At 34.4% G+C, this 27,324-nt stretch overlaps 8 protein-coding genes and 1 pseudogene across 15 annotated transcripts; 3 read left to right on the forward strand and 6 right to left on the reverse strand.

The window, feature by feature from the left end:
- The first annotated feature begins 8,557 nt into the window (after positions 1-8,557).
- LOC108842539 (uncharacterized) lies at positions 8,558-11,225 on the forward strand. Its single transcript, XM_018615487.2, has 6 exons — positions 8,558-8,610; positions 9,485-9,628; positions 9,736-9,817; positions 9,928-10,184; positions 10,333-10,476; positions 10,578-11,225. The coding sequence occupies exons 2-6, from the start codon at positions 9,488-9,490 to the stop codon at positions 10,788-10,790; spliced, it is 837 nt and encodes a 278-aa protein (XP_018470989.2). The 5' UTR covers positions 8,558-8,610; positions 9,485-9,487; the 3' UTR covers positions 10,791-11,225.
- Positions 11,226-11,274: 49 nt separating this feature from the next.
- On the reverse strand, positions 11,275-12,619 carry LOC108861708 (uncharacterized). Its single transcript, XM_018635647.2, has 4 exons — positions 12,243-12,619; positions 11,929-12,084; positions 11,625-11,842; positions 11,275-11,504 (listed from the first exon to the last, which is right to left on the reverse strand). Exons 1-3 carry the CDS (start codon positions 12,552-12,554, stop codon positions 11,627-11,629), a joined length of 684 nt encoding a protein of 227 aa, XP_018491149.2. The 5' UTR covers positions 12,555-12,619; the 3' UTR covers positions 11,275-11,504; positions 11,625-11,626.
- Positions 12,620-12,710: 91 nt separating this feature from the next.
- LOC108842530 (uncharacterized) lies at positions 12,711-16,103 on the reverse strand. 5 transcript variants are annotated; one of them, XM_056996287.1, is made up of 7 exons: positions 15,963-16,103; positions 15,667-15,892; positions 15,324-15,449; positions 14,371-14,702; positions 14,014-14,169; positions 13,742-13,929; positions 12,711-13,122 (listed from the first exon to the last, which is right to left on the reverse strand). In XM_056996287.1, the coding sequence occupies exons 3-6, from the start codon at positions 15,385-15,387 to the stop codon at positions 13,744-13,746; spliced, it is 738 nt and encodes a 245-aa protein (XP_056852267.1). In that variant the 5' UTR covers positions 15,388-15,449; positions 15,667-15,892; positions 15,963-16,103; the 3' UTR covers positions 12,711-13,122; positions 13,742-13,743. The 5 variants fall into 5 exon arrangements, with proteins under 5 accessions (XP_056852267.1, XP_056852266.1, XP_056852265.1 ...); XM_056996286.1 differs by lacking the exon at positions 12,711-13,122 and adding an exon at positions 13,415-13,615; XM_056996285.1 differs by lacking the exon at positions 12,711-13,122 and having other exon boundaries at positions 13,415-13,929; positions 15,667-15,878.
- On the forward strand, positions 15,533-16,426 carry LOC130501385 (uncharacterized). The gene has a single exon (XM_056996283.1). It carries the CDS (start codon positions 15,533-15,535, stop codon positions 16,424-16,426), a length of 894 nt encoding a protein of 297 aa, XP_056852263.1.
- Positions 16,427-16,574: 148 nt separating this feature from the next.
- LOC108842524 (uncharacterized) lies at positions 16,575-18,542 on the reverse strand (annotated as a pseudogene).
- An 85-nt stretch (positions 18,543-18,627) lies between these two features.
- LOC108855950 (CASP-like protein 1C2) lies at positions 18,628-19,583 on the reverse strand. Its single transcript, XM_018629870.2, has 3 exons — positions 19,351-19,583; positions 19,147-19,249; positions 18,628-18,911 (listed from the first exon to the last, which is right to left on the reverse strand). Exons 1-3 carry the CDS (start codon positions 19,506-19,508, stop codon positions 18,678-18,680), a joined length of 495 nt encoding a protein of 164 aa, XP_018485372.1. The 5' UTR covers positions 19,509-19,583; the 3' UTR covers positions 18,628-18,677.
- Positions 19,584-20,747: 1,164 nt separating this feature from the next.
- Positions 20,748-22,430, reverse strand: LOC130501380 (protochlorophyllide reductase C, chloroplastic-like). Its single transcript, XM_056996273.1, has 5 exons — positions 22,322-22,430; positions 22,154-22,255; positions 21,522-22,053; positions 21,092-21,447; positions 20,748-21,016 (listed from the first exon to the last, which is right to left on the reverse strand). The coding sequence occupies exons 1-5, from the start codon at positions 22,376-22,378 to the stop codon at positions 20,861-20,863; spliced, it is 1,203 nt and encodes a 400-aa protein (XP_056852253.1). The 5' UTR covers positions 22,379-22,430; the 3' UTR covers positions 20,748-20,860.
- A 920-nt stretch (positions 22,431-23,350) lies between these two features.
- Positions 23,351-25,512, forward strand: LOC130494409 (uncharacterized). 4 transcript variants are annotated; one of them, XM_056996276.1, is made up of 10 exons: positions 23,351-23,641; positions 23,741-23,821; positions 23,994-24,111; positions 24,203-24,271; positions 24,386-24,501; positions 24,588-24,642; positions 24,738-24,861; positions 24,938-24,994; positions 25,082-25,176; positions 25,284-25,512. In XM_056996276.1, exons 2-10 carry the CDS (start codon positions 23,751-23,753, stop codon positions 25,308-25,310), a joined length of 732 nt encoding a protein of 243 aa, XP_056852256.1. In that variant the 5' UTR covers positions 23,351-23,641; positions 23,741-23,750; the 3' UTR covers positions 25,311-25,512. The 4 variants fall into 4 exon arrangements, with proteins under 4 accessions (XP_056852256.1, XP_056852254.1, XP_056852257.1 ...); XM_056996274.1 differs by having other exon boundaries at positions 23,366-23,641; positions 25,280-25,512; XM_056996277.1 differs by having other exon boundaries at positions 23,367-23,641; positions 24,938-24,985.
- Positions 25,513-26,170: 658 nt separating this feature from the next.
- Positions 26,171-27,319, reverse strand: LOC130501382 (uncharacterized; the record flags this gene model as incomplete). The annotated part of the gene is made up of 4 exons (XM_056996279.1): positions 26,171-26,682; positions 26,758-26,935; positions 27,017-27,188; positions 27,270-27,319. Coding segments are annotated over 4 exons (651 nt in total), but the record flags the coding sequence as incomplete, so codon positions are not given.
- Positions 27,320-27,324: the final 5 nt, after the last annotated feature.

A 27,324-nucleotide genomic window follows, 5' to 3' on the forward strand; every position in this document is an offset into this window, starting at 1 on the left:
TTTTGCTAAATAAATATGATACATATATGTACAAGACTGCTTTGTATTGAACACTTTATTTCTTTTAATTTACTCCAAAGCTACAGCGTTTGTATAATCGCAGAATTTTTATACCACGAACATTAAAAGTACAAGTTATCTTAATAGTCCGTTATTAATTTTAGTTCTTGCACCTGGAGTTGGACCTGATATTATCCACTTTGAAATTATTGAAAGATGAGGTTACTAGAACATAAGGAAAATTAATATAAAAAACATAGCAGTTGTTCAGTGACCATAATGTTAATGAATATGAAACTAATCGCGAGTATAAAAGAAGTCTAGAAATGTGATTTCGAAGATATTGTTTGACTTGGATATACATATAAATATCAAGTTGGCAAATGCATATACTGTATCATCATATGTGTACACGCTTGTTTATTTACATACATTGTCTTCTAGTGCTTAGTACATATATTTTAATTTTTGTTGGGTAATGTTCATACATGATCCATAAACCAGCACATTTCCTTTTTAGCTTCTCTTATTAAATGATGCCCCATTAAGATATACTTATAGAGCCCATTAATAAGGTTCTGTAAAGTATAGATTATAAGAATTGACTGCAAAGTCAGATTGATTCAAAAGGAAAACATGGGGTACATCCGAATATAAAACCAATCTCATTAGAGTAACCAATTTTATTTTCATCATCACTCCACTCCTTTTTTTCTCCAGTACAAGAGGAAGCAAGCTACAAAGCCAAATACATCCCGAGAGAGGGAATAACAAACTACAAGTCAGAGACACATCTCCTTTGGAAGGTGGGATGGCTCTTGATTGTGCGGATTTTAATTTGCACACAGACACAACAATATAATATATATTCGATCTGACCCCTCCTGACATTACTAATTACAATACTGCCATCTGCTACAGCTAAAATTTCTTTTTTTTTTCCAAATTGTTATATTAATCATCAAAAGGGCCAAAGAGCTAAAATTTCATTTAAGGCATATAATTCTCTATTTTTATTTATTTATTCATTATTAGCAATATCACTAAGGTAATGGCAGTATCTTTGCAAACATAACATTTGTCTCGACATTACATTCAGACAGTTTTGCACCGTCCCGTCAATTTTCGTAGTTGTCTTTTAACTCTTTCAAGTAAAGCTAATTGTGTAATTATTTTGTTTGGTCTGAAATTTTTTAATCTTTTAAAGAAAATATATAAATCCTGAAACGACGTGACTATTGTCTATTTATCACTAGCTGATTTTCCCGTGCTCATGCACGGGCATAAATATTTATAAAATAAATATATTATGATAGTTGATTGCTATATACTTTAATTATAAATTTAATTTATAAATTTTATGCATAATTTATATTAATAATACTACATTACTTTAATTAAACATATGATTTTAGATATGTTATATCTAGTCGATTTAGTTATCATTTAGGTATATTGGATTGTATTTGTTTCTCTGAATTCAACTATAATATTTTTTATTCTAAATATATTAAAAATTTGATTAATTTTCTTATTTGCATTTAGGTTGGTTGTTGTTTTCCTTAATTTTAATATAATAATAAGGTTGATTAGTTTATGTTACTTAATTATTTTATGTAATCATCTAAGAAATTAGATAGATATATCAAAATATTTATATTACTTTGAAAATATATATTCTGTATTGTTTAATATTATGTTTTAAAATAAAAAAAAATCTTTTTCTAATATCAAAATTATCTTTCTGAAATTGTTTTTATGAAATCACATTATATACAAATGTATTTATTTTTCATATAAGTAACAATAGATATAAAGTAAGTATTTTATTACTTCAAAAGTATATTTTATGTTATCTTTTTTTTTAAATAGAATATTACTATAATGTGAAATTTCCTTTTTAATGAAATCATATTATATATACATATATTTTTGTTTTTAAATTCGATTTTTAAAATTTTATATTTTTTTCCTTTTTAATATATATGTTATATGAAGAATTTAAAAAAGAAAACTAAAAAATAATAGTATTTAAATGTAATATTTTTAATTCATTAAAGTTATCCGTGTAATCAACTATCGTGAGAAATAACGTGAGTGTGACACATAGGAAATTGACTTCGCAAATTATATTATAGATAGATATATAATTTGTATTGTTTGAAATTATGTTTTAAAATAAATAATATTTATTTTTCTAATATCAAGATTATCTTTCTGAAATTTACTTTTATGAAATCACATTATATGCAAATATATTTGTCATCTAAGAAACAATAGATATAAAGTAAGTATTTATTACTTCAAAATTATAATTTATGTTATTTAAAAATATTTTTAAAATAGAATACTATTATCTTTTGAAATTTTCTTTTTTAATGAAATCATATTATATATACATTTATTTTCGTTTTTAAAGTTGATTTTTAAAATTTACAAATTTTCCTTTTTAATATATATGTTATATGGCCGACAAAAAATATATAGGTTGTATGGAAAATTTTAAAAGGGAAATTTAAAAAATAATAGGTATTAAATGTAATATTTTTAATTCATTAAGGGTATCAATGTAATGAATCCTCGTGAGAGTTAACGTAAGCGCGACACATAGGAAACTGACTTCTCAAATAATATTATAGAGATTTACATAATTAAGTTATATTACGTGATATTTTCATATTATACGTTTGTCATTCGTACTATATTTAGCATTTTGTATTGTAAAATATATTATGCCAGTTAATAATCAAGATCTAGTTTTAAACCCTCAATTTTGAAACAATCAACAACTCTATTTTAGTTGCTGTAAAAACACAATTAAATACATTTATAATCTTTTTGATCCTTTGAATAATATTTGATAGAATTATAGTATTAACCTTACAGAGTGAAAATCATCGAAATTTGAAATTTTCAAAAATTAGAATAGCAAAAAAATGGAATAGCAAATTTAACTAGTGTGTTTAAATACGAAAACTTGTTGTAAATGTGTGAAGGTGCTACACCATAAATGAATACAATCTTGGAAAGTACGAACTCCTCCCAGGTAAGTTCTGGCCGTTGTGATCCTCTTTGAGCATTTCGGGCTTCGCCGTTAATTATGTTCTCTCTTACTTAAATTTCATGTTTTAATTAGCCCTAATCCTAACGCAAGGTTATACCCAAAGAAAAAAAAACCTAACGCGAGGCGCCTTTACACTCAAGCTTCTACCTAAATCTAAATGCCATTACATCATTATTTTTTGTCACAAAGCCTTTATAATATGTTGTAGTTTTTTCTATTTTTAATAAAGTTAGAAGCTTTAGCCTCATTTTAAGCTACTTCCCAAAATTTATCGCTTTATTCACTACGTAATGTATGTGGGTCATGGCTAAATTTTTGCGTTAGTGTACATGTTTTCAGTTTCTCAATTCCTTGGGGTTAGTGTTGCAGTCTGTCTTTTTCAATTTATAACCGTGTGTTGATGAAACTGATCGAGACACTGAACTAGAGAATAATTAAGTATCAATAAGCAGAAACTATGTGTTGATGAGATTGAGACTGTTTATCACATATACTATAGTACCATTACTACTATGTTTTGCTTTAAGTGTTGTCCACACGTGGAAACAAAGTTATGCTCCTTCCCGTTACGGAAACTTATATGGAAATTGATCTGCGGCCTTGCCCATAATGAAATTCAGCAGCGCATCTGGAGGTTACTAATCAATCAAACGTTTCTCTTTTATGTGAGATTCACATGATCTCATCATTTTCTTCAAGTGAAAATGATCTCGAGAAATTACATTGACCGTTTTCTTTTTTCTTTTATTTAAACATTGATCGTTGACAAGTAGTATTATTGATAGCTAGTTAATTTTATTATTTTGTTTTTGGAAATTAATTGATGAGTCAAAAATCAACTTTATTTCGGACAAAAGTATGGACTATGGAGTTGCAAATGCATCAATGTAAACTTCACTAGCTGATTTAAACTGATCGCATCTCACATCCTAAACCCTAATTAACCTCATCCAGATACCTCCGCACATGGGCTATTTATACATAAACAGCAATTGTTTTTATAAAGAAAAATTAAAAATTATTCAAGAATATGGGGAAAACAATTACCAAAAAAAGAGAATACGGGAAAACTACTCTTTTTAATCTGACAAACTTTTTATCATCTATGAGATTTTATTTTTTAAACAATACTAAATAGTGACAAAAAATAATAAATAGTACTATTTCGAAAAGAACAATATATACTTTTCAGAAACGATATGTTTGTAGTTGACAACAAGTTTTCTATTATTAAAAACAAAACAAATAATATGTATATGTATATATATATATATATATATGAGTTTTCAGTTGTCCACCAAAAGCTGGGTTTGATTCATGATCTGTCACATTCTTGTTATTTTTCGCAAGAACATATCCGGTAATTACCTAATAGCTTTGTCATCCTCATGTTAAAAGCAACTTTGATACAACGGTCACAAACAAAAATTAGTGAGGTTTCCATACCAATTTCTTTTTTACATTAACTCATCTGGGTACATATATAAAAATTCATGTATCATATCATCTATGAGATTTTAATTAATCAGACTATTTTATATCATCTAGAGGTTTTAATTTTAGAAGAAAAATATTAGATAGTAATAGTATCATTCAAAAAATCAAAACAAAACAAATAATACATATAAAGTAACCTGAGTATTCATTCAGTTGTCCACCAGAAGCTGTTTTGATTCATGATCTGTCATTCAACCCTTCCGAGGTTACCAAAACCAAAATATTTTTTTACACCATTAATAAGGGCTTAACCAACACATCTAAGAAGAAGCGACGTAAAAGCCAATTTGAGACAACGCTTACAAACAAAAATTAGCGAGGTTGCCAAATCAATCTGTTTTTTTTTCAATATATTGTAGTTATTTTACATCAACTCATCTGGGTATATATGTAAGACTTTAGGTATCATATTCTTTCTTTTTTTAATCAATATCCCTATCATATCCCTAACATATGCGTTTCACTTCTATCACGAGGGTCAAGAGAGAATACTAATAGTGATGGAGACCTCAAGGGGACTTCCTATTATAGTTATGAATCATGTCGATTTGAGTTGATGGACTAACACGTATTTCAGAGAAAAACAATGATAGTCTACATCCAAAGCCAACATATACATATACTGATTTTTTTAAAAAAAAAAACATATACATATACTGTTCAGAAAAATAAACGTCAACTAGATTTTGATCCGCGCTTATAAAGCGCGGGTTTGTTTTCGAATTTTTTTATTATGAATTCTATAAGATAATGTGTATGCATATAAACATATATACAGAATCGCGATTCGGAACGGACGGTTTAAAATTTTGGTCTAAATAAACAATATTGATATATACAGATTCGAGCAAATGTGTGTTTTCAGAATGTGTTCAAATTTAAAAAATAAAATTTATATATTTAGGTTTACAAAAATTAGAAACTGAATTAAATGTATATAGAAAGTAGTACGCATATTTAAGGTAGAATATTAAAAATATTTAATTAGATATTTTAGTTGGATGAATAAAGAATATTAGTCAGATATATATTTAAAAGAGTTATTGTTTATCCAAATAAAATAGGCTAGAGAAATTTATGCTAGCAAACTAATAGCTGATTGAGTTAATATTGAACTTGTAGATCAAGTAATTTAAGATTTGAGATTTTTTATATTTAATATCGTATATAGAGTATATTATTAACAATATATATTCTAACCATTGTAGGGTAGGCGTTCGGATACCCGTTCGGGTTCGGATTGGATATTTTAGATTTTCGTGTATTTTGGTGTAGGGCTATAATAACCGTTCGGGTATTTCTGTATTTTGGGTTGGGTTTGGATATTTTTAGTTCAGATTCGGTTATTTTGGGTCGGGTTCGGATATTTAAAATTTTAATGAAAAATATTTAATTTTTCATTTTTAAAGTTATTATATTTAAAAATATATTTTACTTAAATATTTTTAATTTTTAATATATTAAATGATTAATAGATTTAGAGATAACATTTTAAAAATAAATAAACATTAATTTTACTATTACTTTTAAATTTTGAATGTAAATTTTGTTAATACATGAAATAAAAAGCTTGACATGTATTTTAAGTGAGTGGCAAATCATTTTTTCTGTTATTATATGTATATTATATGATCTTAGCATCAATATAAATATTTTAAATAAAATGAGAGATGTAAATTAAAAATATAAAGATAAGTATATATATTCGGTTATCTTCGGATATCCATTCGGATTCGGATATTATCTGTTGGAGTTCGGATATCCAATCTCTTATAACTTAATATCCATTTGGGTATCTTACTACTTCGGTTCGGATTTCGGTTCGGGTTTTTCGGTCAGGTACGGGTGCGGTTTCAGATATCGGGTAAAGTGCTCATTCCTAAACCATTGTTCGAAATAGGATATTAACAACATAGTTGAATATCTTTGTTTAAACTTGTAACATTTCCGAAAATATAGTGAGTTTAAAATTTGAAATCTTAATATATTTTTTTAATTTTGATAGATAAGAATGAACCAAGAACCTTATCAAAAAGAGACTTGTGATATAACGATTTACGGGTTGGATATCTTGCATTGATTAATTTGATTCAAAATGAAACCTATATGTAAGGATTTAATGGTGTTGAGGTTCGGGTATGATCACAAGTGATATTTTATTTGAATGACACTATTGACATCTAGACGTCTTGGTCTAGGAGAGGAATAATGTTATGAAGGAAAGAAAAATCTGGATATGATGATTGTTATTGTTTGTATATATTGGATGAAATGAGTTTTGTCTTGATATGAGACTATGTTGTATTGCTAGTAATAGATGTAAGGATGACGATCAATATTTCAGTGTCTCGATGAAATGATGTTAGAGTATAAAGAAATGTTAGACTAATATCATTTGTAGAGATACATGTTAAGAGTATAATAAAATGTATAATTTATATTGTGTATTGTGTTCTACAATATCGTGTATAACATGTTATGGTGTACTAAATATAACGTTGCTATTGCTGCTTTAAATGTTGCGTAATAAATATAGGTAGCTATATATGCGGTTATGTATTGTTATCAGTCTAATATTATGGTAAGACCAAAATTTTTATTTAAATGATAGGGTCCAAACAACTTTTTATAGTAGATTTTTTCAGAATGTTTCTCTTTTAATAGTATAGATGTCCCAAGAGGCTTTCCAAGATGCCTAAAGCATTGATAAATAAGGTCCTACTAATACACATTTAGCGAGCAAATCTAATGGAATTTTTTATTGGTGAATAGTTTTAATCATCTTTTTCTCTAACAACGTTAATTTTAAATATGAATTGTTACATCTTGCACGCCAGAGTTATTAAGGTTGTGGCGCGCGCTCACACACACACACACTAATCTGCCACGAAACGTCAGAAGTCATATGTTGCAGATTCATTATTTCAAGTTGATTTTTTTTTTTGTTTTTGGAAATTTACGTCAAATGACTAAACTCACAATTTGATTGATTTTACGTTTCACTTTTCAGTCTTCATTAGTTAGTACTTGCTTTTCTTTTAAAAGTTACTCTGTCTTTTTTCCTCGTTAATTTTATTATACATGCGTATGCGTGCATATATATATATATGTGTGTGTATATTGTAAAATTATAATCTAATATTAGCATTGCTCTTTAACTTTCATATATCCTAAAAATGTAATACAAAAACTGAATCATCTTGCCAACATGTCTTCTTTAAACTCATCATAGGTATCCCGTATCCTATGCCTTTGTAATATATACTTTTCGACTTTAATAAGGTGACTATGAGCATAGTCTGAAACAACATACAAAAAAGTTAAACTTTACCAATAATCAAAAAAAAAAAAACTATGAGCATAGAAAGAACAAACGGAATATAATTATGGCATATATCACTCAAAAATAAATAATAATTATGGCATATATAGCCAGCCCATTTATTATGCTGTAATTATTAAAATAAATATTAAATAAGTTCAACGAAGAAAAAAAAAGGTCGAGTATGATTTGAAGGAACCAAAACTCGATCGAAATAAAATGATATCACCACCTTTGTTACTAATTTTCTGTTAATACGGTTGAGGGTTTCCATAATTTTATATTAAAATGAAATTGTTGCCTATTTAGGTTAGAATATTCCAAGGAACTAAAAACTGAGTAACGCTATTCTAATTAGCTAATCATTTTTCTTTCTTACCGCATAAAGCGTGTGTTATACTATACTATTGATTAGAATCTGTGTAATAATATAATAATGCAGAACATGCATTTTTTGTCATATGGAACCACAATTTCACTAAACCAATCTGTTTTATTTTTGTTTTAAATAATAAATAAGAAAATGTTGGGACAATCATTTTTGTTTGCCCTAGGGCTTCCGAGAAAAAGGGCCGGGCCTGGACAAAGATATACAGACAAAAAAGATATACATGTAAAATAAAGCGAACTTGCATCTATCTATTCCTCTCCATATTTCCTTTTGTGTCAGTCTCACAATATCCTGGAGAGAGAGTTTGAAGATCTTCCTGTAAAACAAAAAAAGAAGGTCTCTTTGAGCTTTTATTCCTTACTCATGGGTTTTATACTCTCCCTTTCGTTTTCCTGGCTCAATATGCACATGCATCGTCAAGAAAAATGTTTCAGTTTCAAAAGTTTGAGTTTTTATATTTCAGATTCAAACAAAAAAAAATCATAAATGATTTTTTGAACTTTTATTTTGCTTTCCAAGTTTAGATCTACTTCAAACTTCAGTTTTTTCTTTGCAAAAGTTAACAAATGGGTTTGGACAAAGTGGCTCTTCTTGTTTTCGTTTGGGATTAAGGAAGTTAAAGGTCCCTTTTGTTGTTTCATCTCCTGATGTGTTTGTTCTGTATACTCGCCCTTGTCTTTTTCAAAAGATATCACCCTTTGTTTTAAGGGTCATTTTTCTGTAGAGGATAAAGATCTTGAACACATATCAAAGAAAAATAGGGTCTTTATCATCATCATGAGTAAAACCCTTTGATGTTTGTGTTTGAGAGACAAGATACAAAGTTTGGGTTTTTAATGGGTTTGAATAGATGAGCTCTTTTTCTTTTGTGTTTCCAGTTTGGGATAGAAGACATGTCCCTTTTGGTCTGTCGTCTCCCTCTTCTCTCTCGTTTAAAAGATCTGACATTTTTAAGGGATCATTTTTTTCTTGTAGATAATGAAGATCTTATAGACACATATAGAAGAAAATAGGGTTTTTTCTGCTACTATCTCTCAGTCTGTCACCATGTAAACGTTTGATGTTTGTATTTTTTTATTTTGGTAAAATAAAATCAGATCTTTGATGTTTGCGTTTAAGAGACAAGATGCAATTTTTATATTATAAAAATATATATGCATTCTACTTAATCTAATCCATTTCATAAATCGTTTTTTTTTGTTTTATACAGAAGATGGGAAAGGATGATTTGCCTCCACTAGGAGGTAAACCACATGGCAAAGAGAAGGTTCCAAATCAGATAAGGAAGGATGCTGATGCTGCTAGAAAAAACCCACCAGTTGAAGATCAACAACAGCCACAAGATGATGGAGGGGTAAGGGTTAAAATTAATAACATTTTTTATAAAAAGAAATGGACATATATGTTAGTTTGATTATCGGGCCGACTTACCTCTAACTAAATAATTTTATATGTTTTAAGGAGTTTGGGGATGGAAGCAAGGTGTCTCAAGACTGGAGAGATACCCCAAACGCACTGCCCAAAGTCATAAGACAGAAACTAGGTATATAAATATATTCACATAATTAATATAGCAAGTGTTTTGTTTTTTCTATATGTACATCGCTCTATGTGACTGATATATGACTAACAAAATGGTGTTATTAATTGTAGAGATATGCTGGGCCATAGTTTTGGCACACATGCTCCAAGCAATTTTGAACATAACGAATACCAAAGATTACGTGGAGTTCCTTTACGATGATTTGGTTGTGCATCTGAAGTTGAAGAAGGAGACAAAGAAACAAGCTCAATCATCGTCCTTAACAAAAAAAAAAGCTAAAACTCTGAAACTTGCAAACCTTCAAAAAGCTGTCGACCATATAGCAGTTAACGGATTGCTTAAAGAGAAGTGTTCGGGATCTGCAAAGGTATCTTGTTTAATATGAACCCCATTAATTTATCTATTTAGTATATGTAGTTTTGCTGTCTTGATTAGTTTAATTAGCTTTTTATCGCATGTAATTAATGGCACAATATTTTTGTTTTTGTTTTTGTGTGTGTGTGAATTTCACGAAGCCTGGGAGCAAGACTGGATTTCATGGAAAATGGCAGTTTAAAATTGAAACCTCACCTTCAGTTGATTTCATCAAGGACAAAGTCAACATCTCTCCAGTTGCTATAGCCTTTGAGGTAGATGCCAACTTCAGTGCCCTTAAGCAGGTTAGTAAAACAAAAATAAAAAGAAGGAGCTACTTGAGTGCTATGTATTTAATTAAGTAAACTAATCAAACTGTTTCTTTCCTCCTGTTTTTGTTTTGAAGAATATCTACAAGGTAAGAGAGTCAACACAACCACTTCAACATGGAGTAGTAGAAGGACATGCAGTTCTCATTGTTGGATATGGCTACACAAAAGAGAGGCAACTATTCTTCTTGGTACAGAATAGTTGGGGGGAAAGTTGGGGCGTGCAGGGCTTTGGGAGGATATTCATAGATGAGAGTTCCAGGACAACTCTTGTTTATCCAGTAGTTTAGACACACTTTTATTGTATTTTGAGGGCAGTGTGAAACCTTAATTTCGGATGGTAACTTACTAGTACTAGTTCGTCCTTTTGTTCATCATTAGCTTTTCATCCCAATGTAAAAACTCCGTTTATTACTATTATCGTTTATCCAGACTCATTATCATATTTGAAGGGCTGTAGAACCACCTAAGTTTCGGATTGTAATTTACTACGTACTAGTCAAGAGGTTCATCGTTGAACAAAAAAAAAAAGTAAAGAGGTTCATCCTTAAGTTTGTTGGTCATATATTGTTGGCCTTTCTCTTCAGTGTACACATCGTTAAAGCAGACATTATGATTTATATTATAGACTTGATTGAACAAGATCACTAACATGAGACTACGCACCATTAACACAATTTTAAACCAGAGTATAATAACTTAGCATAATTATAATAGACTGATTGAACAAGATCACTAATATGAGAATGAGACTACGAAGCACCATCAACACAATTTAAAACCAGAGTATAATAACTTAGCATAATTAAGGTCTTACAGCTTTTAAATATATAGATTAACTCCATTACAAAAACTCAGTTACTTAATATAAAGGTTCCAAGATAATAACTAGCTTCTGTTACTTTCCTCGAGAGGGAAGCAAAGCTCAAGAAGGTTCCAACATACTAACTAGCTTCTATTACTTTCCTCGAGAGGGAAGCAAAGCTCAAGAAAACACCAACAGTCTGCAGTTAGAAAACCAAAAAGAAAAACACATCACTATTGAGTAGATATAGATTAGAGGAAGCTAAATACATCCATCCCCAAGCGGGAATATATCTAATAAGGAAACGCAAGTCAAAGACCTTTAGGAGGAGGAAGAGGAGGAGGAGGAAGAGGAGGAGGAAGGTCTGCAAAGGATGGGATGAATCTTAGTCTGCCACGCCTTAATCTCAGCCTTAGCTTGATACTCGACAAGCTTTCCATCAGGAGACTCCCTAGCCATGAAAGTAATAAATGCTCTAACTCCAGCGATCATCATTATCACCACCCTCACGATATGGTCAAGCGTCACAGTCTTATTCTACAGGTTTTTAAAAAAGCAAAAATAGTGAAATGATAAACTATCTCTTACTACAGAGAGAAAAGAGAGCAAGAAAGAAACTAAACCTCAGTTTGGTTGTATTTGTCAATAGCAACTTGAGCCATAGTCTCCATGTACTCACGCGCCGTGATATTGGGATCTTTGAATATGGCATCCAGATTCAAACGGCGATACCCTTGAAACAGATTCTTGGGCATCATCTCTTTATCCAACAAGAAACCCTTAAACCAAACAAAAAGATTGAAACTTTAGGTTCTATTCATCAAACAAAGAAAAAAAAATTCTACTTTTATGTTGGCAAACCAAACATTGGGCTCGCAAAGAGGGGCCTTTCAGATAGATATCAAGAGCAGAGAAAGCTTTAGAAATCGAGACATACGTTGCTCTGGTAGAGATGGCGCAAATAACGACGCAGCTCAAATTCGTCCGAGTCCGAAGGCGACTCCTCTGGCGACACGTAATCTGAATCGAAACTGTCGACACCCCAAACCTGGTCGCTTTCTCCGCTGTCTTTTTCCTCCTCTTCATCAGGGCTTCCTTCGCCTTCGACAGGATCCTCAACCGGAGACGACGTCTCGGCCTTGCGTTTGGTCGGAAGCTTAATGCAATCCGACATGGAAGCCTCCACGTGTTGCGTCACCTCGGGCTCGCAATCGACCGTGTCAATCATGCTTGCACCGCCGGGATTCATGTTCCGATTTTGTAAGTAAAAGTAAACCCTAGATCGAATTTTGCTTTATCTCAATTTTGCTCGCATACAGACAGAACAATATGTTAATATACTTTTGATCTCGTGATATGTCTTTCCCCCTCTCAACGCGACTATTTACAATAGTGCCATCTTAAATTTACTTTTTTTTTTTTTGGACAGCAAATTTACTTTTTATTTATTCGTGGCAAAATAGTGTTATTTTTTTCATTAATTATTGGCAATATTACTAAGGTAATGACAATATCTTTTCAAAGTTTGCATAACTACATTACATTCAGGCTTTATCGGTTATTCTTTTGTTTGCTCTATAAAGTTTAATTCTTTTTTTGTTTTCTAAATGGATGAAACTTGTTTTTTCTACCATCAAGTTAGAGTTTCACATTCTTTATGTTATATCCAGTTCAGTTTAACCTCAGACAAACATAACTCGACTTGTCATAATTCAATATATATATATATATATATATGTTTTTAAACTAAAACTACTTCAGTTTAGTCTTCCTTCCCGTAGGTCAGGGGCATCGGAAAGCTCAACGACGTCATCAATCTGCCATTTGAAAATGAGAACACACACATTACTCGAGAAAATTGTACAAAAACTCATAATCAAATCGCAGTACAGACAGCACATAGAGTATTGAAACTTATCAAACGTCACGACCTCTGAGAAAGATAATAACTATTGAAACATTTCCATTTTCATTTTTTTTTTGAAAAAAAGAAAAAAGCATTTTCATTTTTAAGAGAGATGAAACTTTCGTTATCATTTCCCTAAGATATGCTTGGCCATTATGATTTCTATTATAGACTTTGATTGAACAAGATCACTAACATGAGACTAAGCCCCCATTAACACAATTTTAAACCGGAGTATAATTTAAGGTCTTACAGCTTTTAAAAATAGCTTAACTCCATTACACAAACTCAATTACGTGTATAAGTTTCCAACATAATTAGAAGCTTTTTTTTTGATAAAAAAAAATTAGAAGCTTTTAAAACTTTCCTTGGGAGGGAAGCAAAGCTCAAGAAAACACAACAGTCTGCAGTTGGAAAACCAAAAAAAAAAAAAACACATATCACTACTGAGTAGATGTCGGTTAATAGAGGAAGCTAAATACATCCATCCCCGAGAGTGAATATCTAATTAGGAAAAGCAAGTCAAAGACCTTTAGGAGGTGGGTCTGCAAAGGATGGGATGAATCTTAGTCTGCCACACATTAATCTCAGCCTTAGCTTGATACTCGACAAGCTCTCCATCAGGAGTCTCCCTAGCCATGAAAGTAATATAAGCTTTGACTCCATGGCTCATCCTTTTCACGGCCCTCACGATATGGTCAAGCGTCACTGTCTTATTCTACAATTTTTTTTTTTTAAAAAGAAGCAAAATAGTGAAATGATAATCCATCTCTTACAGAGAGAAAGAGAGCAAGAAACTAACCTTTGTTTGGTTGTATTTGTCAATCGCCACTTGAGCCATAGTCTCCATGTACTCACGCCCCGTGATATTGGGCTTTTTAAAAATGGCGTCCAGATTCAAACAGCGCCACCCTTGAAGCAGATTCCTAGGAACCATCCCTTTATCCAACAAGAAACCCTTGAAACAAACAAAAACAGATTGAAACTTTAGGTTCTGTTCATCAAACAAAAAAAAAACATTGTACTTCAAACAAGAATGGAACTTTGTTATGTCTGCAAACCAAATCTTAAAACCAAACATGGAACTCAAAGAGGGCTTTTAGACAAGATACATACAGACATACATATAAAGCACAAAGCTTTAGAAACCGAGACATACCCGGCTCTCGTAGAGATGGCGCATATAACGACGCAGCTCGAATTCGTCCGAGTCCGTAGCCTCCTCCGATGGCGACTCGTAGTCTGAATCGAAACTGTCGACATCCCAAACCTGGTCGCTTTCTGCGCTGTCTTTTTCCTCCTCGTGCTCCTCTTGTCGGCTTCCTTCGCCTTCGACAGGATCCGCCTCTAGAGACGTCTCGGCCTTGCGTTTGGTCGGAAGCTTAGTGCAATCCGACATGGAAGCCTCCACGTGTTGTGTCACCTCGAGCTCGCCTTCAACCGTGTCAATCATGCTGGCACTGGGATTCATCTTTCGATGTAAGTAAAACCCTAGATCGAATTTTGCTTATCTCAATTTGCTTGCACACAGAATATATATACGAGTAAACCCTATATATGTTTTTTTCCAATAATTATTACCGGTATTACTAAAGTAATAATGACAATATTTTTTTTGCAAAGTTTGCACTCTACATTACAGAGCAGGCTATATAGCGGTAACATTTTGGTTTGGTCTGAATTTTTTTTTTAAAAGATGTTTTCAAAATGGATTAATAAGTTCCTTCTCTTTTCACATCAAGTTAAAGTTTTGTCTGTATATTTAATCCACTACAATCAAACGTCACAAGAACATAACTCGACTTCTCATCATTCAGTATATATATAGTTCATCATATTAGTTTTTAAAACTGAATTGCTCGAAGTAGAACCGCCACAGAATTGCTCGCACGGATGGCGAAGCATACTCCATGGCAGAAATCTACTGAGAGAACATGGGGAAATCTATAGGCAATGGACTGACAACTCGACTATGGAAGGATCCATGGATCTCTACGGATAGGATTCTCAAGCCTATGGGACCTATTCAATAAGCAGCTCTAGACTTAACAGTGGCGGACCTACTTACATCGGAGATGAAGTGGAATACAAAAAGAGTAAAAGAGCTTTTACCTGAGTTAGAGGAGCAGATAAAATGCATCCAACCAAGCACCAAGGGAGCGGAAGATACTTTCATCTGGTACCCGACAGCCTCTGGTATTTATTCTACCAAATCAGGCTACTTCGCTGAAAATAACCCTACACAAAGGGACACAAGATTGGTTGTGGAGGGAGATTTCAACTGGAACAAAGACGTATGGGCAGGAAAATTTTCCCCAAAAATGAACAAGTTCCTATGGGCTATTCTCAACAAAGCTATCTCTCTAGGAGCAAACTTACAGAGGAGAGGACTAGCAACAGGAATGAACTGCACAAGATGCCAAGAACAAGAGACGGAAATGCATTGCTTCTTTACCTGCCACTTTGCGATGGAAGTCTGGAAACTTATCCCTCTTCATAGAACAGTTCACCTAGCTGTAGGCGCCACTTTCAAGGACGCAATAGTCAGCTTCAGGAAGCACATTTGTCTACCGCCATCAGGGATCTCCCTCAACATCCTCCCGTGGATTCTATGGGAAATTTGGACCTCAAGAAACGCCTTAATCTTTGAAGGACGACGCTATTCACCTGAGGAAACAGCACTGAAGGGAATCAAATTAGCAAAAGAATGGTCAACCTCACAAGCTGAGTTCACAAAGAAAGGAATCTTACCATCGGAGAAACAAGTCTGGCACGCCCCCCGCCCCCCATCTAGCTCCGACAACACCAAGACGACTTGTAAGACAGACGCGGCGTGGAGTAAGGAGAAGCTACTCGCAGGGTTGGGATGGATCTTCTCGGGGTCAACTCTCAGAACTCCGATCACAGGTTCGGCGGTGGAGGCTTCAGTCAAGTCTCCTCTAGTAGCTGAAGCGGTGGCGATCAGAGCAGCTCTTTGCATGGCCACCAACTTGGAAATCACTTCAATCGAGGTGCTCTCCGACAACCAAACGCTCGTTCGAGCTATCTCAGGCATCACTCAGGCTAAGGAGATCATCGGTATTGTGAAAGACATCCGATCGATTGCCTCTGAGTTTGCATCTTCTTCGTTTTCCTTCATCCCTCGATCTCAGAACTCAACCGCTGATGCTTTAGCGAAAGAGGCTTTACGTTTTTCTTCCGTTTATCTTCTGTAATGAACCTAAAGATTGGGCCTTCAAGCCCATTCTTCTTTTCCTTTAATGAAGTTTCCATTGTGACAAAAAAAAAAGTTTTTAAAACTGAACTACTTAATAAATCTTTCCTGCATGCAGGTCAGGAGCATTTTAAAACTCGACGACACCATTAACCTGTAATTAGATAATGAGAAAACACATTATTAGAGGAAATTGTATACTAACTTTTTTACTAATAATTAATCAAATCAAAATAAAGACTTCACAAAAGAGTATCATAGTATCATATTATCAGACGTCACGTGACCATAGAGAGAGGATTTCTCATATCAAAGTACATATAAAAAATTTCTTTTTGTAATTTTCATCTATTTACATATTAAAAAATAACAACAACAACTAAACAGATTGGGTGGATAGATGAAACTTCACAACATGAGGGTCAATATAAATCACTAATGGAGAACTCAAAGGACCTACTCCTACCTACTACATACATGTCGAATTGAGCATTCATGCATATATATATCTCATAGATTTCTATAAAATATGAAATCAAAAGCAACGTTTCTCACATTTACCTTTAGAAGCTGGTCTGCAAAATATGGCATGAATGTCTTTCTGCCAGACCTTCCGCTCAGTCTTAGCTTGGTAGTTGGTACTCTACAAGCTCTCCATCAGGAGTCTCCTTGGCCATGAAAGTAATATAAGCTTTAACGCCAGTGCTCATCCTCACCACCACCCTCACAATATGGTCAAGAATCAGCATCTTATTCTATAACAAAAAATAAAATAAGAAATGAGATTTGATCAATTAGTTTTTTTTTTTTTGGAACACTTGATCAATTAGTTATAATCATAAACACAAGAAAAGAAAAAGTAGAAGATCTTAATTGAATATGTTACAACTAGCCTCTGTTTGGTTGTATTTGTCAATAGCCAACCTTCACCATAATCTCCATGTACTCACGCCCCGTGAGGTTGGGCTTGATGAAGTAGCGATCGAGATTGAGACCACGTAATCCTTGAAAAAGATTTTTGGGGATCATTTCTTTATCCACCTTGAAACCCTAGAACCACTCAACATGCAAATACAATGTAATGAAGATTTTTTTTTGTTTGTTTGTGTTTCGCAACCAAATTGCATCTGAGTGCAGCAATGGTGTTATTACAAAAACAAAACACTGATGCAGAGAGACTCTACAATATACCTAAACTATAAATCTAGAGTTCCGCTAAGAGAGTAATGAATAGAGAAAATCTAATGGGTGTGTCGTCCTAATGAGAAACAACAACTTACCCGTGTCTCGTGATAATGGCGCACGTATCTACGGTACTCTCTTTCATCATCATCCTCAGGAGACTCGTCAGGCGACTCGTAGTCATCACCCTCGAAACTATCAAATCCCCAAACTTGGTCGCTTTCACTGCTGTCCTTCTTCTCTTCTATATCCTCTTCGATATCCTCTTCCCCGCTTCCTTCGTCGTCGACAGGATCTGCTTCTGGAAGCGGTTCTCCTCGCGTTTTACCAGAGACTTAGAGGGATCAGGGCAAGCTGCATCCACTGGGTGAGACACCTCGGACTCGGTGGTGGTGTTGTGATCCATGATTTTGAGTAAACCCTAGAGTTGATTCCGCCGATATTGACTTTAGTAAAACAGGCACAGTGATGTATTTAAATATCTTTGGTGGTGGAGGGCACTACGTACATGTTTTTCCCCTTCTCCAACATGTTTATTTACAGTCGTTGCCATTTTCTTTTTCTTTTCTTCCGGTTTTACCCTTTGTCTTAAATAGCCTATAGGGAGTTTGCTAGCAAAACTATATAATATGATATAACCATCGCAACAAAATTATATTAAAACTAGACAATAGGGGGGACTCTGCATGGTATCCAGATTTATATATATTCTAACCCCCAAATAAGAGTGTAAACATCGCATAGGTATAATTTTACTTCCATTTGTGTTAATTTGGTTTTATTAGACCTAAAAATGTCTGCTCTATATCGCATACGTGGATTTTTTGAGAAATATTAAACCCAAAAGCCAGGGCCGCCACATATAAGGTCTTAATCGAATCCGAACATCACTTGCTTTTACAGTATGAATCAATATCTTTGGTCGTTTTGTTCATTCTGGCGTCAAGCGGAGACAAAATTACAAAAATGATATAGATATATATGCTTAGTTAGACCAGAGTATTTGGTTTGACCAAAAAAAAAAGAAAAGAGCAGAGTATTTGGTCTTAGAATTTCTAATATTATTTGATTCAAGATTTTCGGAGAAGAAAAGGGTCGACAACGGAGTGGATAGAGAAAATGAGCAAGAAGACATAGAGAATAAGTGCGACTAAACCGGCGATCAGAGCTCCGGTTATCTGATCGCAGAATCTTGGCACTTGGCCGCAAATTGGTAACCATCCTGCGTTTGCGTTTCCTCTCTTCCCCACTTGTGCTACAGCTACTGCCGCTGATAAGCTTGACGTCAACAACATCGTCACCATCTTCACAGTTAATTTGGCATTTACAAGGAAAACAATGTTAAACACGTAAGCAATCAAATGAGACAACATTAGACAATACTACAATGCATATATAGTTCTTTTTTTTTTTTTTTGCATATATAGTTCATGGTTAGTATATAATCATATTATTTGTAGCAGCAGCTATTAAGAAAATAAATGATTATAAGTAGTATAACTAGTACTGTGACAAAAAAAAAGTAGTATAACTAGTTACCAAGTCTAAGACAACTACGAACTTCCACAGCAAACTCTCTTTCGGAAGAAACAAAACGAGAAAGCTATAAACGCTAACAATCGCGTTTGCGATCACGAAGTACCTGCCATACACACACGAATGCATAACGTATCATCACAATACATCCACTATTTCTCTTAAGTGAATTAAACATGCATAAAAAAAGGAAACATAAACGCTTACTTAAACGCTGCCAGATCGCTATACTTAGCCACTAGGGAGAGGACAAAGAAGGAAGATCTTTCGCGGCTGGTGACCATTGCGATAACCGCCCCCAATGCAGCACAAAATGCCGCAAATCTTAGCACCAGCCCGCCTAATCTCTGTGTTACCTTCACCATCAGTTAAGCTTTTTTTGTGATCTCTAGAAATTCTAGCTATGGAAGAGAAAAGGAAAGAGAGAGAGAGAGACAATGTGAGAAAACAAAGTCACGAAATATAAACCCAAGTAAAATGAATATGATATTGATGTGTTGGATGGGTTGGTTGGCTTTTTTCAACTGTCTCCACCGGTCATGCAAGTTTTACTTATTTTTTGTTTGTTTATCAAGCAAAAGAATACTCAAAAATAAAAATAAAAATAATCAGAATTAAAAATGAAAATCTTAACTTTCTGCAAAAACCATTGACATTTTTGAAGCGAATTTTTAAGTAATAGTGTAGACAAATCATATTTTCTAAATAAAAATATTTATTTAGTGACATCAAGAACAAATGTTTGTTTTGAAGTGAGTCGTTGTCCTAACTTAGGTGAAATTTATCAGTAATCACCAAGAGCTCTAAAATTGATGCCCTATGATTCATTTTTGGCACCTGGCCTCAGGAAGGAATCATCCAGGCCAATGAGATGCCATCTGCCAAAAAGTACAAGGATAGAGTTAACACCCTGCTGTTGCTGGCTATACTTGTTGCCACTGTTGCCTTTTCTGCAGCTTTCAGTGTGACAAAAGTACCTGGGGGAGAAACACATTGGTATAAAGTCTTTGTGGTCTCAAACACAATAGCAATGTACAGTTCAGTTCTCACAACCGTTGCTCTCATATGGGCACATCTTGGCGATCTGGTGTTGATCCTCAATGTCTTCAAGGTGGCACTGCCGCTTCTTGGCATAGCTCTTATTTTCATGTCTATTGCTTTTCTAGCTGGTATGCTTGTAGTGGTGGGAAACCAGTTGTGGCTTTCTGTGTTGCTCCTCGCATCAGGCTGCGTCTTCTTGGGTATGCTTTTTCTGCTGGTTGTTCCTTTTGTCTGCCCTTATACTTCAAGTCCATCCCTTTTCAGGTGTGTCTTGCGTTACCCTTTTTGGCTTCTTATGCTCATTGTTTGGAATGATACTGACGATGACTTGGAATGAAACCAAAAGCTCTCTGTTGTTATATTCATTTTTATCTCAAGCATTATTTCTGGTTCTTAGTTGTTTCTTTCTGCAATGTACCCATGTAAAACAAATTTTTTTTTTAATTCTAGAACATGTACTTCAATGGATGAACCAATAACATTTGATTGCTCTCTACGTCAACTATACTCTTTACCAAATCTTTGATGTTTACAATACATTATGGAATTTTTCTTGTCACTCATTGATCATGGTAGAAACTAGTAAATGGTGGGGAAAAGTATTACAGTTTATGAGTTTGGTAAATGACTTCTATTTTCATAGGTACATATACATAATCAAAAAAATGCATTTGCATCAAGCCAAGCCAACAAGCTTCTCGCTAACCTCCCACAGTTTCTTTGCCTTCTCTGCATCACTTGCTTCTTTTGAAAGCTGATTCTCAAAGGAAGACGAGTTATTATTCCAGCTCCAATACACCCCTGACTTTCCCAAACTCGGATCACTCACAACCTACAACCAATCACACTATCAATCAATAATCTGTCTACATATAATACTTATAATCCGATTTACAAAGACTCTGACCTGTGCAAGTCTTTTCCCAGCTTCCTCTTCAGATACGTAACCTTTGGTGATATACTTCTGAAAAGGCGGAAAGAGAAGCCTGAACAGAGGTACGTGCTCTCTGAACAACCCTGTCGTAGCGATGCAACCAGGGTAAAGAGAAGCAAACGTGACACCTGTTTCCTCGTGGTAACGCCTGTGAAGCTCCTGCATTGTCAGCATATTGCATACTTTGCTGTCTTTGTATGCTTTGGCTCCGTCATACTCTCCTCCATCTATCATCGAACTGTTTTGCCCGTTCAGTCCCGATGCTAAGCCTCTTAGGTCTCCGAGGTTCGCCTTCGGCGGTACATTCCCAGCCAAAGTGTTTGTGTTTCCTACAAGAACATAAAGAAACATTCATTGTCTGAAACTAGTAACTGTTTTGACTTGTGTCTTTTTATTTATTTACCTGTTATAGATCCTACGATGATCATACGTTTTGAAGGATAATCAGATTGTTTCAAGTCATCAAGAAGCAATCTCGACAGAAGAAAATGTCCTAAATGGTTGGTTCCAACGCTGAGCTCAAACCCTTCGGCTGTGAAAGAAGGTTCCTTAGCAGTCGGCTGGTAAACCGCTGCGTTGCAAACAAGAACATCTAACGGCCGTTCTGTTCTCCTGAAACTATCAACAAACTGTTTCACGCTTTCGAGCGAGGCGAGATCGAGATGCATCACCGTGTAGTCTTCCTTGGACATCCCTACGGATTTCGCAGCTTTCTCGGCCTTGAGAAAGTTCCTGCAAGCCATGATCACGTGCCATTTCCCCGTGTCTGCTAAAGCCTTCGCCGTGGCTAAACCTAGACCAGAGGAAGCTCCGGTGATCACTGCTGTGCCTTTTCTCTGTGTCTTCTTTTGCTCCGGCGAGGCTTCGTTAGATGGAGGCGTTGCTGTGACGGTCTGTGCGCGAATAACGGTGGAAAAACGTGGACTTTGTCTTCTCTGTTCTTGTACCAAAACAGAGTATAAACTCAGGACATTCCTCTGTTTTTTTTTTTTTTTGAGAATTGAATATCTATCAGATGATTGGTTTTTTTTTTACCTTGATGGTTAACAGGTTGGAGATCTTTTCGGCTTTAAGATGGTTTGAAAATGAAAAACCAGTTAAAGTCGTCTCCTTTAGATAAGCATTGAACTTATAGCCCTGCAAAATCAACTATTGAGACATTTCTGCATTTGCTCGAATTCGGAATAAAAAATTTGATAATACCTCTTTGCGGATTGAGACGGTAGAAGGAAGAAGAGAGGATGCAGCCTGAAGAGCCATTTCTGTACGGAACTGAAGTTGCTAGTGTTCAGTGTCTTTCTACGTTGTTCGATTTGAGGGTGGGAGACAAAAAGATAAGGTAGTATTGGGTTAGTGACACGTGCAACCACTCAGATCACTAGTTTGGGTTCTTTCGTGATGGGCCTAGAGATGGGCTCTATTAAAAAGACGATTTTACTGTTGATTAACCAACTGAGCTGGTCACCGTTGATGAGGTTTGAACGTAAATGATATGGACGGTCCAGATGTATTGAGAACTATTTTGGTGGAAGGGAGAAGAAGGCGGCAACTTAACGGTCGATGAAGAGATTGGAGAGAGGAAACAAAAAAAGAGAAGGAAAACACTTCTGGATCACAACTCTCTTCATCATTTTGCAATTTCTAAAAGTTGCAAAATTACAATGAAGGATTTCATTTTCGTTTCTAATTTCTTTTTCTTTCTTCTTCTTCTTCTTCTCTCTCTTCTTCCTTGCTCATCGTCACCTTGTCTAGACCATCTCTTCCTCCTCCATTGTCTTGTTCCTAAGTCTATAACAGGTAAATTTTCCCCCTCTTCGACCTTTTAATCATCATAACGATTTTTTGCAAATGATGTTTTCAAGGTAAATTGCATTGTAAAGTTTCAAACTTTACATAGAAAGTAATGAAAAGAGAACCCCTTCAATTGCGGTATTGTGTTAGTTACACTTTCTAGAGAAACCTTTTTGTATCCAATTATACCAAAAATTTGACTAAGTGAAAAAATGATGATGAATTGTTGACTTTTTTTTGAGAATTGAACATGAATGAATAATTAATCGTTCATTACCCTTTTGATTTTATCTTTTTTTCTTTCCGTTTTTCTAAATTAACCAAAATTAATAGTATAAAAATTACAAACTTATATATAACGACCTAAAATTCAGCCTAGCTTAGCTTAAACGTGTTAAATAATCACGGAAAATATTTCTATTTTTACAAACTCTTACCTGTACGCAACCAAAACAAATACTAAAACCTATCTGTGGTCAACTCACCTCTGTATAAATCTTCTTCCTTTACCTTATTTTACAAGTTTCTTCAGAGAAGTCTAAGCTTTTGTACCATCCAACTTTGCATGATTTTTTTTTTCTTTTGCAAAACGAATTACTTTGATTTCTTATTCCCATACTGATCTTTGTTTTGATGACTCCGTAATCATGTCTTTGTTGCTTTCTTCATCTTTAAAGTAATATACCATATTATTGTTTTCTTCGATCAAAGACACCATATAAATCTTGTAAAGTGAGTAAGCTCAGTCAAATTTTCTAGTCTTCCCAAGTTTTAAAATAATGTGCTCTCCTAATGTCAAACACAAACATGTGTCTGGATATATGTGTGCAGGTAGAGGAGGATGAAGCGTGGGAAAGGCGACAAAAAGGGAACAAAGAACCGAGATGTCAGCGGTCAAGTAGTTCCGCTCACGTAATAGCTCAATTGTCTAAGTATATGTTTTAATGAGCATCTTTTGCTTGAGATCACGGTGTATAAAGATATAACACATTTTGTGTGTATGTGTGTGTGAGAGAGTGATTAGTTTATTACTTATGCAATATTGGTTAGATCCATCAGCTCATTATGTATGAAACTGTTTCAGTGAACCGGTGGTTGTAGCTACGGCTGTGGTTGGAACAAGATCATGGATAGGAGGTCTCTTTACACGGTCCAGTAGACGTCAAGACAAGTCAATCGACTACACTTTGTCTCCTCTTCAGGTTAAGTTTCATAATACCTTCACATATATAAGAGTTAAGACATCAAAAATAGTTTGTAACGTTTTTGGATTTTCTAATCAACCATATATAGGAGGAAAGACTTCAAAAGCTGCAAGATCGTTTGCTTGTACCTTTTGAAGAGACACGTATTGACCATCAGGTAGGTGTAATTGATCTCATTCCTAATATGTTCAACGGTAACCGAGCAACATAGAGGGATATTGTTTATGCCATAAACATCTTGTGAAATGTTTTGCATTGTTAATGGCGGCAGGAATCACTAAAAGCATTGTGGAATGCTGCATTTCCGAATATAAGTCTCACAGGCTTAGTAACAGAACAATGGAAAGATATGGGATGGCAAGGTCCCAATCCATCTACCGATTTCAGGTAAGATTGTGGTGTGTTAACATCATCTTAAGGGAAAAAATACTTGGGGGCTAAACCGTGTTTTTGTTTAAACATTTTGTTTGAAGGGGTTGTGGATTTATCGCTCTAGAGAATTTGTTATTTTCCGCAAGAACATATCCGGTAATTAAAACCTAATAAACATGTTCATATATTGCTATGGCTTCCTCATGTTACATGAATATTTGTATGAAAATTTGTCTATACAAAATTTGAAGGTTTGTTTCCGGAGGCTATTACTGAAACAAAGAGGCGAGAGGGCAAAGTGGGAGTACCCTTTTGCGGTGGCCGGAATCAATATCTCCTTCATGCTGATTCAAATGCTCGATTTACAAAACACTCGTACGTCCAAGTTTTGTTCTTGTATATAACAATTTCGACTGAAGAACTTTAAAATTATTGTTTTGTTGTTACGCAGCAAAGCCGAAATGTCTTCCGGGAATGAATTTTCTCAAACTCTTAGAAGGTAAACAAAGTATGTTATATATATTCTTTTTACAAGTTAGTGTATGATAATCTTTGAACATTAATCAAGAACCATATCCAAATAAAATTATTACAGAAGACGAGAATGCATTCGATGTACTGTATTGTATATCATTCGCGATGATGGATGCTCAATGGCTTGCGATGCACGCTTCTTACATGGAATTCAATGTATGTCTCTAGTTTATCTCTCCTTTGTAATAACATTTGATGATTATCTTGAAGACTGATGATGCTTGTGTTTACGTATTTAATGTGATTGTATATATGTCAGGAAGTATTGCAGGCGACACGGAATCAGCTAGAGAGAGAGCTTTCTTTGGACGATATTCATCGGATTCAAGATCTCCCTGCTTATAATCTCTTGTTCCAATAGATTTTTCTTCTATTTAGATGTGTACATTAACTGGATTTATGTATTTAAAAAACGATAATCAATGAGACAACAAATACTAAAAGATTGAAAATGAATGACCATGTTACATATCTTTTCCTTGGTCAAAGATCTATATGATGCATATACATCCTTGTTTTCTTCTAACATTACTGATGATGAATTGATGATGATGTTGGTGTGGAAGGAAACTAAGAAGTTAACGTGGAATCTTTGACTTGTGTAGTTTTAAATAATCAAAACTCTTACCGTTCGTCTATAATAGTAGTAAAGATCTTCACTCTTCAGACCAGTATTGTCCCTGTCGAGTGTCGACATTAAATTTTTCTCATCCTAACCCTTATTTTGAAAAGTCGGGGTCTGATGTATGACCTATTTGTATATTCCCAAATGAATATTAAAAAAATAAATAAGATAATGTTCTTTACGTCTGCATTGGAGTTCGAAAGTTTGATAGTTTGATCTTATCCTCAGCATATGACAAAACAGAAGGGATCTACTTTAAAAACCTAACGTGAAGGATAAGATTCCTTACCAGTTACAACCACATTCCCACGATTCGTATACAATTCGAAATGTCTATTTCTTGGAGCTGGACATATTCATTCTTTTCAAAATTAATTTTATTAATATATTGTATGTAATGTTTCATTACGTATGCTAAGATTCATACTTTAATTTTTTTTTTTAATATTTGAACTGTTAACATGATTACTACTTCAGTAACGGTGCTGAGGCACAAAAAGTTATGTTCCTCTCGACAGTGTTAGATAAACTTACAAGAAAGCATTTACTCTGTTTCAAAGACGCAAGTAACAACGATTACTCTGTTTCAACAAGACAACAAACTCTCTATATACTGACATATACTTTTTTTCTTTCTCAAAAGGTTAGGTATCTTCTTAAAACGCTATATCCTAACCCAAAACGCTACAAAAGCCAGATCACTCTTTTTTTTTTTTTTAGAAAACGCCAGCGGTTCCATAAACAAAAGGAAAGGATGGGACTTTAAGAGAGAAAACAAACATGGTTTTAGCCACCACGAGGAGTCATTGACATGGTGCAGAAGTAGTTGAAGTCATGATGTTGGACCCTAAGTTGTTTCAGCCAAGAATCCGCAACGCTGTAAAGCGAAGCCAGTCTCTCTTGGTCATCATGGTCATGGGAAAGCCAAACATCGCCTTGCATCTTGTAAGTAGCCATCCCAAATGGGACCAGACTAATGTCTTCCCCTTCCTTCCTCATCCTCTTTTTCTCCCCTCCATTCTCTTCCGGCTCCATATCTGGTGATGTTATCATTTCTAAGCATTAAACACCATTGTGAAATTGGGAGAGAGAGAGAATGTGTGGATGAATACCTTGAAAAGAAGAAGAAAGAGTGTGGTAAGTGAGGAAACAAGTGGACAAGTCTTTAATGGTTCTCCCCATTGGTATATGATAAATAGGGTACCAAGCAACAGACATCCAGCTCGCTGGAGAAAGATCAACGCTTCTCAACGACATCAATCCCGGATACCTTTGAGCTAACTCATTGATCTGTTGTAATCAAAAACCATCTTCCAAGTGTCAAAACCTAGCTCTCACATTAGATGGAAACAAGCTTTTTATCTAGTTTACCTTATCCATGAGAGGAACTCTGGTATAAGGAGGTGATCTGTCAAAGTACTGGAGATAAAGGTAACCCAAACGATCATTCAAATGCAAGGCGACCTCAAGCCCTTCCTCGGAGACACTCTCATCGCTACCTGAATCACTAAAGGGATACCTATCCCCATCTTCAGACTCTTCCCTAATTAAACAAACCAAACACCAGCAGATTCCAATCATAAAAGATATCTCAAAAGCAATAAAGATTCAAACTTTCAAAAACCTGATCAAGGAGGAGGAATGAGAGGAAGTGAAAATCTGGATGGCGGAGAGATAAG

This window comes from Raphanus sativus, unplaced genomic scaffold (genome assembly GCF_000801105.2).
Source record: "Raphanus sativus cultivar WK10039 unplaced genomic scaffold, ASM80110v3 Scaffold0180, whole genome shotgun sequence".
Classification (NCBI taxonomy): Eukaryota; Viridiplantae; Streptophyta; class Magnoliopsida; order Brassicales; family Brassicaceae; genus Raphanus; species Raphanus sativus.

Bases quoted from the DNA above. Each gene is read 5' to 3' on its own strand.
- LOC108855950 (XM_018629870.2), bottom strand. From the start codon at position 19,508: ATGGTGAAGGTAACACAGAGATTAGGCGGGCTGGTGCTAAGATTTGCG. The intron at 19,250-19,350 runs GTAAGCGTTTAT...TGTGTATGGCAG, and splicing joins AGCGATCTGGCAGCGTTTAA to GTACTTCGTGATCGCAAACG. The intron at 18,912-19,146 runs GTAACTAGTTAT...TTAACTGTGAAG, and splicing joins TCGTAGTTGTCTTAGACTTG to ATGGTGACGATGTTGTTGAC.
- LOC108842539 (XM_018615487.2), top strand. From the start codon at position 9,488: ATGGGAAAGGATGATTTGCCTCCACTAGGAGGTAAACCACATGGCAAA. The intron at 9,629-9,735 runs GTAAGGGTTAAA...ATATGTTTTAAG, and splicing joins AGCCACAAGATGATGGAGGG to GAGTTTGGGGATGGAAGCAA. The intron at 9,818-9,927 runs GTATATAAATAT...TATTAATTGTAG, and splicing joins AGTCATAAGACAGAAACTAG to AGATATGCTGGGCCATAGTT.
- LOC108861708 (XM_018635647.2), bottom strand. From the start codon at position 12,554: ATGAATCCCGGCGGTGCAAGCATGATTGACACGGTCGATTGCGAGCCC. The intron at 12,085-12,242 runs GTATGTCTCGAT...GTTTGGTTTAAG, and splicing joins GCCATCTCTACCAGAGCAAC to GGTTTCTTGTTGGATAAAGA. The intron at 11,843-11,928 runs GTTTAGTTTCTT...AAAAACCTGTAG, and splicing joins ACAAATACAACCAAACTGAG to AATAAGACTGTGACGCTTGA.
- LOC108842530 (XM_056996287.1), bottom strand. From the start codon at position 15,387: ATGAAAGTATCTTCCGCTCCCTTGGTGCTTGGTTGGATGCATTTTATC. The intron at 14,170-14,370 runs GTATGTCTCGGT...GTTTGTTTCAAG, and splicing joins GCCATCTCTACGAGAGCCGG to GGTTTCTTGTTGGATAAAGG. The intron at 13,930-14,013 runs GTTAGTTTCTTG...AAAAAATTGTAG, and splicing joins ACAAATACAACCAAACAAAG to AATAAGACAGTGACGCTTGA.
- LOC130494409 (XM_056996274.1), top strand. From the start codon at position 23,751: ATGAAGCGTGGGAAAGGCGACAAAAAGGGAACAAAGAACCGAGATGTC. The intron at 24,643-24,737 runs GTAATTAAAACC...CAAAATTTGAAG, and splicing joins TTTCCGCAAGAACATATCCG to GTTTGTTTCCGGAGGCTATT. The intron at 24,862-24,937 runs GTACGTCCAAGT...GTTGTTACGCAG, and splicing joins GCTCGATTTACAAAACACTC to CAAAGCCGAAATGTCTTCCG.
- LOC130501385 (XM_056996283.1), top strand. From the start codon at position 15,533: ATGAACAAGTTCCTATGGGCTATTCTCAACAAAGCTATCTCTCTAGGA.
- LOC130501380 (XM_056996273.1), bottom strand. From the start codon at position 22,378: ATGGCTCTTCAGGCTGCATCCTCTCTTCTTCCTTCTACCGTCTCAATC. The intron at 22,256-22,321 runs GTATTATCAAAT...TTGATTTTGCAG, and splicing joins CCGTCTCAATCCGCAAAGAG to GGCTATAAGTTCAATGCTTA. The intron at 22,054-22,153 runs GTAAAAAAAAAA...GTACAAGAACAG, and splicing joins CCAACCTGTTAACCATCAAG to AGAAGACAAAGTCCACGTTT.